The sequence below is a fragment of the Haliotis asinina genome, chromosome 1 (genome assembly GCF_037392515.1).
Source record: "Haliotis asinina isolate JCU_RB_2024 chromosome 1, JCU_Hal_asi_v2, whole genome shotgun sequence".
NCBI lineage: Eukaryota > Metazoa > Mollusca > Gastropoda > Lepetellida > Haliotidae > Haliotis > Haliotis asinina.
The window spans coordinates 97,104,367-97,116,762 of NC_090280.1; the positions used below are offsets into that span (position 1 = coordinate 97,104,367).

The window sequence follows — 12,396 nt, forward strand, 5'->3', positions numbered from 1 at the left end:
ATGTGTGTGTGTGTGCATTTAAAACACAATGCTACAAACATAATGTGTCAAACAAGCAGCATGTTTCAAAACGCTAGTGAGCATGCATGCTCACACACATGCATGCATGCACACACATGCATGCATGCACACACGCATGCATGCTCACACACATGCATGCACATCCAGTTCCATGCATGTCCCCATACGTGTCCTCACACAAATACTCTGCATCCATGTATATTTATTTAATATTTCTCAGTTCAACTTCAAGGACGATTCAAGAAAATATCTCCATCAAACTTAAACTTCAGCTCCAAACAAAACATCTTAAACAAAACAACATAATTTATTTCAGCCTGATTATCTATTTCATTCCAACATTCATTTTGTACAGAGAAAATGGCAGGCAGTCAAACATAAATTCATCTGGGAAACAGTAAATTATTCATAAATCTTTCTCCACTCTGTCGCATTGGAGTTCTCAAGCCACCAAAATCTACATTTCACTCAGGTAGATTCTTGTAATTGAGAATTTACACTCTGGTGCAGGATGACAGTGGAAAAATAACAAACACCTATCGCTGAGAAGACATTTTGTTATTTATGTCACTCATGATGTCTCTAAACTGTGTCCTAATGTTTCTGATGGTCTCTAACTCTCTGGAATTACACTCACACACTCTAAACCTTCATGGGCATAAAGACCCTCCATCCTGCCTTGTCTCCCGTAAAGAAGACGATATCAGTTCCACTATCCCAATTAGGTGTACCAAGGTCTGTTTTCAAGTCCTTATCTGTGTCTGATGCCAGTGGACTGGCCTGTGCAGTCATAGCTTGAGCTGCAGATTCCTGGGTAGTTGACATCACCATGGCAACGGTCACCCTAGGTCCCACAGTTCCTCATGGACAGGGTCGTCATTGTCAAAGAAGTCATTACACAGGTCAGCAAACTGTCCCTCCTCCCATGGGCATTCTCCAACCTCCTCGCCAGCTGGTTTGAAATTACCTGGAACATTTTAGCAGGATCATATTGATAATGGGACATAAGAGCATTGTATGAGGTGAGGTGGGGTGCTGAACAGTGAGGTGAGGTGAGGTGCTGTGAGGTGAGGTGAGGGGTGAAATAGAGTATGACCTGTTAACACTCACTTATTCATATTACCATTGTTATTTTTTTCAAATTCAACACCATCTTCATCCTTATCATCATACCGACCTGTTCATCTTCACAGCTCTCCTTATCATCATACCGACCTGTTCATCTTCACAGCTCTCCTTATCATCATACCGACCTGTTCATCTTCACAGCTCTCCTTATCATCATACCGACCTGTTCATCTTCACAGCTCTCCTTATCATCATACCGACCTGTTCATTCTCACAGCTCTCCTTATCATCATACCGACCTGTTCATCCTCACAGCTCTCCTTATCACACTAAACATACATGATCAAGGTCTGAAGCCTGACCCCCTGATCCTTTTAGGTCCCTATCTCCGGAAGAAGACCAAGCTCCATGTTTAGGGCACATGCCCCCAGTAACTCAGTCACCTGCAGGGTCTGGTCTGTCCTCCTCGTCCTGGTACCAGTCCTCCTCATACTCTTCTACATAATGGTCTGTAATACACCACATGTCAAAACATTCCTGGGTCAAACAAACAGGTACCCTGAAGGGTGAGAGAGTGATGTGACCCGTATGGTGTCATACGAGTGACTGAGTGTGTGAGTTTAGATTACTCAGCAATATTCCAGCTACACGATCGCATTCTGTAAATAATCATGTCTTGACAAGACAAACCAGTGTGTGCATCAATCTGTGCAACTGGAAACTGATGACATGTGTCAACTAAGTCAGCAAATCTGACCACTTGATCCTGTTCGTCGCCTCTTATGACAAGAAGTCGCCTTTTGTGGTAAGCATAGGTTGCTAAACACAAAAGTCTATCCCAGATCGTTATGTGTAGTGTGGTTCTCATATGGTATATTTGGTGGTGTATGCTCTTCAATAAATGCATTTTAACAATTCCTAGCTGATCCTAACAAAATCACACAGAACCATGAGAGGTCATGGGTGTAACTAAGGAAACAGAAATTGTATGCAAATAGCACGTACATACTCCAAAATGTGAAATGAAAACGCTCTGAAATATGTTCTCTTGCATTTAGGGAAGTAAATCGGCAATATTTTCAAAAGCAAATTAGTATAATCAAATAAGAACTTTTGAGGAGAACCAATATACCTTTGGGTATTTCTGTACATAATTTAAGATGCTCTGGGTGTTTTTCATGACATTTTATTTGACTGACACGACTGGCTAAGACATAGTATATCCTGATTTATCTCAATATTCATCCCTAAAGACAATTTGTATGATTAGTGATAACTTTCAATAGAAATTCAAAAACAACATCAGCATGTGCACAGACTGAAATGATATTGAAGTATGAATCATCCATGGTCTCAAAACAAATACAATGTTTCCAATTTGAAAGTTAGTTCATACATGCTGACACATGTCTATATATCGTTTCATACAATCAGAAATTGTTTTGGTTGGCTGCAAACTATTGTCAAAGATATAAGGAATACAATAAAAATAAATAGAAAATTCTACAAACTTTGTGACCTCTGACATAGCAACAAAAACACAGCTGTTCATCTCCAAGTAACAGACCAGCACATTAATGATTCAGGCCATAGATTTTCAAAAACAGTCATTAGACCTATACATTAACACTGACTTACAATTATCATAGTTCTTCCAAAATCTAGGGCAAATTCTTTAAATGTTAGACACTGATGTCTGATCCGTCTTTGAGTTAGTTGTCACAGCTTTGCGTTTGAAATAAGTGTTAATTTTATGTGTGGTGGCTGTTGCATGTGTGCCGAGTCAGTAATGGAGAGTAATTTCCCCTGATGACTTGTAAGGGAGACAACTCTTTTGACACTGAGCATGCTGCTACTCTAACAGTGGATCCGGTGACACTGACATGTGCCAAACCTATACTAGTATGTGGAGTATGTGACACTCTCAGTGGTCTTGTGAAAAGTTTTTAGCAAATCAGGGTCGAAATAATACCAAAAAATATAAGTTTTTTCGGAAACTTACATGAAAAAATATAGACAGACAAAACTGTTGTACTCAAATGAGTTGTCTGCATAACAGAAGTTATACTGATGAAGGTTACAACTGGGAGTTGGACAACTGGGTCCTCCAGATGTCAGCACACTATACTGATACCTGCCAGGATTTTTCTTGTGGGTCACATCAGTATAACCAGGACATAAAATTTATTGATAAAAAAATGTGATGCTCTGGCCTTGATTTGTTTAAGGACCATCATGCATTGTAGTAGATGACTGGCAGTGATACAGATGATGTAAAATGAGTGACACCTACCTGGAAACAGCAACTCTAGGTCCATTCGAAGACTCAGCCTGGACAGATCAATCAGACTGACCTCCAGACATGCCGGCACCGAGACATTCTCCGGCACCACACTGGTTCCTTAAGGAAAGGAATGCAACTCTTGACACTCAACTATTGTGTTCCTTTAACCAGGTCTATGTTGCTGAGTTCATATTTTATTGAGAAGACTACAATACTGCAGCTGTACATTGGCAGCAGGTTATCTTTGAAAAGTCCACACACAGACGAATAGCTTCATTATTAATGCTGTGAGGACATGTTTACTCTGATGACAAGCATGAACATATTCTGACACAGATTCATGACGATGTTGCTGTTACCAAACATGTCATAAGTCAGATCTTATCCTTTATCGGTACCTCGTTTTTCAGCAAAAGTGATCTCATTCTCATTCAATCGAAAAATGTCAGAAATGTATCTTAGCATCTTGAAAACTGTATTAGTCTGATAGATTGTGATTGTTGTGTTATTGTCTGTGTGTCTGCTGAAACATCTTCAATGTCTTATTATCTGTGCGTCTGCTGAACCATTGTGATTGTGTTATTGTATGTGCGTCTGCGGAATAATCTTGATTGTGTTATTGTCTGTGTATCTGCTGAACCATCTTGATTGTATTATTGTCTGTGTATCTGCTGAACCATCTTGATTGTGTTACTGTCTGTGTATCTGTGGAATCATCTTGATTGTATTATTGTCTGTGCGTCTGCTGAGCAATCTTGATTGTGTTACTGTGTATCTGCTGAACCATCTTGATTGTGTTATTGTCTGTGTATCTGTGGAATCATCTTGATTGTATTATTGTCTGTGCGTCTGCTGAACAATCTTGATTGTGTTACTGTGTATCTGTGGAACCATCTTGATTGTGTTACTGTGTATCTGCTGAACCATCTTGATTGTGTTATTGTCTGTGCATCTCCTGAACCATCTTGTGTTCTTGTCTGTGTATCTGCTGAACCATTGTGATTGTGTTATTGTATGTGCGTCTGCGGAATAATCTTGATTGTGTTCTTGTCTGTGTATCAGCTGAACCATCTTGATTGTGTTACTGTGTATCTGCTGAACCATCTTGATTGTGTTACTGTCTGTGTATCTGTGGAATAATCTTGATTGTATTATTGTCTGTGCGTCTGCTGAACAATCTTGATTGTGTTACTGTGTATCTGTGGAACCATCTTGATTGTGTTCTTGTCTGTGTATCTGCTGAACCATCTTGATTGTGTTATTGTCTGTGCGTCTGCGGAATAATCTTGATTGTATTATTGTCTGTGCATCTGCTGAACAATCTTGATTGTGTTACTGTGTATCTGTGGAACCATCTTGATTGTGTTATTGTCTGTGTATCTGCTGAACCATCTTGATTGTGTTACTGTCTGTGTATCTGTGAAATCATCTTGATTGTATTATTGTCTGTGCGTCTGCTGAACTATCTTGATTGTGTTACTGTGTATCTGTGGAACCATCTTGATTGTGTTACTGTCTGTGTATCTGCTGACCCATCTTTGTTGTGTTAATGTCTGTGCATCTGCTGAATCATCATAACTGCATCGACATCTGTGTGCTTCTTGCTGTCAACGTACCTCCTACATGTAGCACAATCTTCCTGTTGGACACAGTCACAACATTGATGAAGGCAACAAGGACGCTGTTGGTCATATGAATGTTGCCACTGACGTCAAGGTGAACCAGCCAAGGACAATGTTCAACAACAGACTTAATACCTGAAACAATAAAGCAAACTTACTGGTATGTCACATCTTATCTTTCCAGTTTATACACCTAATCATAAAAAAATTTATATACTCTGAAATTATTTTTCACCAACAACACCAAACAAACAGCTCCAGTCCATTGAAGTTACAAGGCCACATAACAGTAAATGAAGGTTTTATTCCAAATATTTCTATGGTTTTACCTATGATAATGATGCTGGTAATTTTGAGAGTAACTATGAGTCATCTATCATACACATTTGGATATGTTACTCACTGGATTGTCTGGTCAGATTTGAGTATTTACAAACCACCACCATATAGCTGGTTTATTGCTGAGTGCAGCGTAAAACTATACTCACTCACTACCTGGCTCATGCTTCCGACTACCAGAAAAGATCACAAGTAGAGCTGGTCTTCAGCTCGTCATACTTGTATCATTTAAAGATGGGACTAACGGGATCGGGTGGTCAGGCTTGCTGACTTGGTTGATGCATGCTCATGCCGTTGATCACTGGATTGTCTGACCCAAACTTGATTATTTACAAACCGCTGCCATAGAGCTGGGATACTGAGGCGTTAAACAACAAACACAACTTAATATAGTTCTGACATGATAAAGAGTCCTGTGTTAGGTGTTAGCAGGTGTCATACGACGACTATCACCATATAGCTGGAATACGAAAAACTAAGCAAGATATCATGTTAATATCTGGTGGGACTGGATTAACATTAACATGTGGACACACATTAACATGTGGGACACACATTAACATGCACCAATACACACAGACCACCATCTTAAGTAATACTTGTTCCTATTTGGAAAATACATGCTAAAACAGTAAAAAATTACAGCAGTTGATAAGAGAGAGTCAGTCACCATGATTGAAAATATTTCAAGAACTTATCCAAACTTTGATTGTGAACCATGTTTCATATTTAAACCTCAAGTGACTTTGATATTCTTACACCTCCTATGAATTTGACCTGAAGTTGAAATCATTATGCAGGTGAAGTGGTTGAGGCCCTACACTGAATAGGTATACAAAGTTTCTCAAAGTTCATGCACAAATACTCAAAGTGTACAGAATCTTTTTACCACTAGTTCGGACTGCATGGCCTTGACCTTCAGTGTTGTTATGTATTTTTGTCTGTTGAGAATCTTAGCTCTGTGACAGTCATAAGTCCTAAAATCATCTAACATCTGTCTTCAACAGATGTCAAAGTGTGGGAGGTGCAATGATCTGAGCACTCACATTAAATTAGTTCCTTAACTAAAGAGACTTACTACTGTCTGTGAGTCCAACACAGGCTCGAGCCGTTAACTTCCTGAGGCATCCATTGATGGCGATCAGCTCGAGACTCTCATCGTGAATCTGGACATAATGAATGAGTGAGTAAATGATTCTGTTCATGAATAAAATCCCTTTCAACCGAGTGAGTGAGTGAGTAAGTGAGTATAATGGCAGTTAACACTGGAGGAAGAGCCACAGTGATTGAGGTTTCACAGAATTAAAATAGATTCAATTTGAGATATATAATATAATATCATGACTATGAAATATTTTCATCTCATACATTCAGGGCACAGGGAACATAAACAAACACTGAGGGTACATCAACCCATGCTCCCCCCTATGACCAGTGAACAACTTGTGATGTACATTAAATGAAACACTGAGAACAAGTAGAGTTGGTGTAAGGACTCATCACGCACCGCACCTGCATCTGTTTCACTGTTCCAACTACTGCACTTACCCCCTCATAATGCAAACTGATAAGAGCGATATGAAACTGTGATCGTTTGCTACACAACTTTTATCCAGAGATGAATAAAATTCTCACATTTAAGTGATCATTCAGCAAGATAAAATTATGAGGATTAGCAAATCTTTATTTCACTCTGAGTTCTCACAGCAAATAGATTCTATATGAATGCAACGATGTTGAGCATTATCTTAAGGATCATTTCACCTCAGTACGACTAATGCCTAATGCCTGTACAGTCCACGTCGATGTGTACATCTTTTCTCACCATGTACAAGTAGCTGATGGAGAGGTTCTCCAGAACAGGGAGCTGGGCCAAGGTAAGAACTCCAACATCTGTCACGTTCTGATGACAACTGCTGATGTCAAGTGTTCTACAGGAAGAGAAAAACAGAAGTAACATACCATATAGCATGTACTTTTTGTTTTTAAAGAAATCTCAGCCCCAACAGACATATGACAGAATAAGAGAGAGAGACAGTGAGAGAGAGAGTAATAGAGAGAGAGACAGAGAGTTTATTTGTATAGTGGTCTCATGGCCCAGAGTACAAAAAATACACAGTTGTTTGTGTGCATTCAATACATATCCATATATATAGAACATCAATATACAGGAGTCAAACAGGTAGGTTTTCCTTCAAATAGATTGCTAGACTTTTAATAACATCCATATTTTTTGCGTATAACAGCTGCTTAAACTTAAGAACGGACGGATTTGTGTGATAAAACCCAACATAAGCTGCATCCTGCTTGTATGGTAGTATGGACATACTGATAGAAAGTGGTATTCGTTTTTGATGACATGTAAATGACACTGAGTACATATTGCTATAGTATTATCGACAATGTCCTCATTGAAACGCAACTGTTGGACACCCAATTTGTGCGCCAAGCAACAAAATTTAAATAAAATACCTCTCAAGTCTCTGTGTGTATTATGAATAAACTTAAAGAAAGGGACTACTATCAATATCACTTCTCGAAATTTGGAAACAGATATCCTTGCAGCGTTGCTTAAATGTTGCCACAGATGCATCTACTTTGCCCAAATCTTGAGTAATCCATACAAAAGAAAATCCAAATTTGAACATTAATGAATGAACATGAGAGACCCATTTCCATATTCATCAAAGACTTTAAGTATTTCATAGCAAGCTCATGATACCTGTGACTACTCATTCTTTAGAGGCTACACTTGTATGTGATACAACGACTAAAATAATTTACAGCCATTTGATATGTACCCAACTTCCCCTAACACAGCTTTTGTGGACATAAACCTTCCTAAGCCTAAGTACCTCTTGAAAAACGAACTTTGAAGCTTTTCAATATCTGCTCTAAATGTATATCCCCAAATTTCAGCACCATAAAGTAAAATAGGTGCCATTTTCATGTCATATAATCTTAGCCATTTCATGAGGTGTGACATAGTTTATCACCATCTTTTTGACAGGAAAGCTTGCTTTCATTGCTGTTAATGACAGAGGTTCACAAGCTGTGGGCCACACTAACCCTGAGGAAAATACCACACCCAAATACTTATAATTATTAACCACTTTCATCGCCTGACCATCATTAAACCATTTCTCTGCACTTCTAAGATAACCAACATTTCTAAAGACAGTGATTTGAGACTTATCTAAATTACATAAGAAATCTATTTTTCCTAGTTGTAGCCCTAGGACAGAATCATCTAGAATGACATCATTGGCAAAGGGCAGCAGTAAATTGTCGTCCAGTTCCGATTCAACATTATACCCCTTAAACCACTATTTTGTATTTCCTCTACTAACTCGTTTTTGAAAAATATGAACAATACAAAATTCTAGTACTTTTTTATTTGAGCCCCGTGCGAGATTTGAATCCCCATCCTCAGAGTAAGGCACCTAATCGCTGGCACACAAAGTCAGCTGCCTAACCCACTCAGCCACCAAGATTTCCACCAAAATGAAAGTCAGACAACTGGTAGTCTAGTGGAAGTTGCCGTGGCTGAGCGGGTTCTGCGTCTGACTTTGTGAGCTGGCAATTAAGGGCCTGACTCATAAGGGCCCCACATCATTTCAGAGCAAAACACCTACCTTTTACAACAGGCATAGTGGGAGCTGAGAGTTGAGCTTGCCTCAACAACCACAGGCACATTCTAGTTAGTGAGCTTAGTTTTATGCCATTTTTTGGCAATATTCCAGCAATATTATGGCCAGGGAAACCAGAAATGGGCTTAACAAATTGTACCCATGCAGGGAATCGAGCCCAGATCTTCAGCGTGGACAGGGACATTTCAAAGACAGGTATAAAGTGTATGATAATGTGTTACCTGAGCTGCAGACAGCCGACACAGATGGCAGCGAGGGTGGAATCCCCAACAGCGACGTTCTGGGACAAGTCCAGCTCAACCTGGGATGGAAGCATAGGTCAGTGAACATGGACGTTAGCTAGATATGCAAAATACTGGTGTTTATTACAGCCCATGAACAGCATTATTTTCCTTTCCTCCACAGCCCTTTCTGCAATGCTAAAACCCTAAATGAAGCAAGATTTCCTCAGGCTCTGAATCTCCCACCTCACTGGAACTCCTTTTCCATTCAACAAAACGTGGCCATCACAACAGCTACAAACTGTGAAATATCAGATCATTTAGTTTCATTCTCCATGGATTTTTCATAAACTTCAAGTGATTGTGTATAATGCCTGATTTTTAAAATGAGGAGATGCAGTTAATTCATCATCTAACCAAATGTTAAGAAGCTTATGTGATCGCCAGTTTGCATCAGTTGTGCATCGTGGGTCATCTGTCTTTCTAGAGTGAAACTGTTGACTTCTTATCCATTTGAGCTACCATCTTTGGGCACTAACACTAGAACACTGACAGGTGGTGGTTGGGCTGGGTTGAGAGGGGTGTGTGAAGGCAGGCTAGCCTAGTGGGTAAAGTATTTGCTCATCATGCCAGTGGCCAAGGATCAAATCCCTACCCATGTACAATGTGTGAAGCAGAGTTCTTCTAATTTCTGTACACTATCATTAGAATACTACACACACATATATTTGCTCCTTGATAGCATCTTTAGCATCATTCACAAATTCAGATAAAAAGGTGAAAACTATTTCAAGCTAAAGAATTTGAGACAGAATTCTGACTCACCAGATTGGCCAAGTGTCCCAAAGCACTCCAACTTAACAGAGACGCTGATAAACGAAAAAAGAAACATCATAAGTCACAAGTTGAAGTGAGTTTTAAGTACTATCTAGCCCTTTGTTTTTACTACATGCTAATCAGATTAAAAATGACTTAGTACTCTTATCAAAATCAAAATTGAAGATGCAAAACCCTGGAGACTAAAGTAAACTATGCCGGGTGTGTCCTTCCAAAACCTATGAATATGTTTTCTAGATAACACTTAAAAATACAAAAATGACATGATTACCAGTGCATAGCCAAATTTGGCTAGCCAGTGTGAGAGCAATGGCAGAAAGTCCACAAAATAATTCACTTGCCTGTAATGTGAATGTTGATATGAGTTTCGTCATCAAGCTGCTGATGTTATTTACATTTTCACCAGGCCATAATCTTGCATGACTTGAAAAAGCTTATTATATCCTGACATGTCAGGATGAGGGGTATATTAACAAAATGACCTGATGAAAATTCATCAGCCAATCAGGCAAGTGATTGTGGGAATTACTGGCCTGACTGGATTTTCACTTGTCACGGACTGGCAGGCCAGTCGCTATTTCACACACTGATGATGACAAATAGAGTCAAGGGAAGTAATACTGTCAGCTGCACCAACATGGGCAATATGTTGCCACCAAAACCTATTTAAATAATGACTAATAACGTTTTTCATTTGTGCAGCACTTATTTCCTATGTAGCACTGCTCAGAGCTGTTGTCTGAGAGTCTGCATTTATGCCTTGTTGTAGTGATGCCACTTTTAACAATATTCCAACAATATAATGATGGGGAACACCAGATATGGGCTTCACATAATGTACCCATGTGGGGAATCAAAACCTGAGTCTTCGGCTGACGAGTGAACGCTTTGACCACTCAGCTACCCCTTTTCCCCTGTTTTGTTGTAGTAGGCAGAGAACAAGTAAGTCTTTAGTGAAGGTTCAAAGATGAGGAATCACTTTTATATGAAACAGCACTTACTTTCTGGATATGAACCTGCTGCCTCCAAGACTCTCATGCTTGGGAAGCTCTGAAACACAACAATCATCATACCATAAAGACATACTTTACGTCAGAGTTATGATTTCAGTATTGTTCAGGGAGGTGAGACGCTGGAAGTTGATTCATCCTGTAGTCAACAACATCATAAATATCACACTGGCAAGGAAACATCGCAGGTTTGGTTTGAGTAAGTGAGTGAGTGGCTGGGTGGGTGACTGTGTGACTGGGTGAGTGAGTGAGTACAATACTTTAATTTGCCAAAGAAACAGAGACTACTCTGTACTAGGGCTGTAAGATTAAAAGTATCAATAGATTCCAGTTGTTGAGTCACTGATAGCAATTAATCGATGGCAGAAATGAAAAACTATTGATGTATTGCTAGGATATAGTTTATATGGGTCGGTGATTATTTTGAACCCAGAATTTCCCTAGCTACAGGAAGAAAAAGCCTATTCCATCCCAGAAGCCACAGAATCAATACCACACAGTGCAGTGTTTTGGTTCTTTCAATCTTAATCTCATTGACAAATCCATTTGATTTTTCAAGGAATGGTATCACATGGTTCTGTCTGATTTGAATCTCTGGTTCTGTAATTACTGTAATGTACATGTCACTACTCTACAAATAAGTCAGTCTCACTGTGCCCAGAATCTCGATGGCGCTGTCCGTGAGGTAGACGCTAGACTGTAGGTGCAGCTCCTCAATAAGGGGACATAACTCTGCTAACTTGAAGATAGCTGTGTCGCTCAGCTGAATAATGAATACTCATTCATGTAACATTCACTGAATTAGAAAGATCTGTTTGACATTACTGACATTAAGCGAAATATTACTGCATTTATAATCATGGCTTATTAGTTTTCTTTAGAAGTAAAGCAGACAGCGAACTTAATCATTTACCCCCATCTCCCATCCAGAGCGTGGGTTCATGCTTCACAATCTGTTACAATGTGTTTCTTATTCATTCACTATTATCATGAGACAGTAATTACTAGGAAATAGTAAGCCTTCCATTTTTTAAAAAATTATGTTTTTCAAATTATACCATATTTTTAAAGGGTACATTACTCTCACCTTTTGCCTTCGTATACTTCTGACATTGATGGATAATTATCTGACCGTGACATAGCAACTGACCTTAACCTATTTGACTGACCTTGACAGATTTAACTGACCTTGACCTATAGACAAACTTACAAAGCTGCAGCCAGTCAGATGAAGGGTTTTTAGCTTTGGTCCAGCCATGTGGAAACACTGAAAGAAAACAAGACACAATCACACTGAGCAACAAACCATGATGTGTATCTACAGCAGCTAAAAATAAAGTTTTT

At 39.2% G+C, this 12,396-nt stretch overlaps 1 protein-coding gene across 1 annotated transcript in view; it reads right to left on the reverse strand.

Annotated features, from left to right (window-relative positions):
- Window positions 1-307: 307 nt before the first annotated feature.
- LOC137255975 (putative RNA-binding protein EEED8.10) overlaps window positions 308-12,396 on the reverse strand; it is a 32,365-nt gene continuing 20,276 nt past the window's right edge. The window contains exons 12-22 of the mRNA XM_067793610.1: window positions 12,263-12,319; window positions 11,705-11,815; window positions 11,044-11,092; window positions 10,031-10,074; window positions 9,206-9,285; window positions 7,160-7,265; window positions 6,413-6,500; window positions 4,990-5,130; window positions 3,383-3,490; window positions 1,533-1,598; window positions 308-988 (exon numbers count right to left, since the gene is read on the reverse strand). Of these exons, the coding sequence (XP_067649711.1) occupies window positions 861-988; window positions 1,533-1,598; window positions 3,383-3,490; window positions 4,990-5,130; window positions 6,413-6,500; window positions 7,160-7,265; window positions 9,206-9,285; window positions 10,031-10,074; window positions 11,044-11,092; window positions 11,705-11,815; window positions 12,263-12,319 (978 nt within the window). The 3' untranslated portion in view covers window positions 308-860. The remainder of the gene's footprint in view (window positions 989-1,532; window positions 1,599-3,382; window positions 3,491-4,989; window positions 5,131-6,412; window positions 6,501-7,159; window positions 7,266-9,205; window positions 9,286-10,030; window positions 10,075-11,043; window positions 11,093-11,704; window positions 11,816-12,262; window positions 12,320-12,396) is intronic.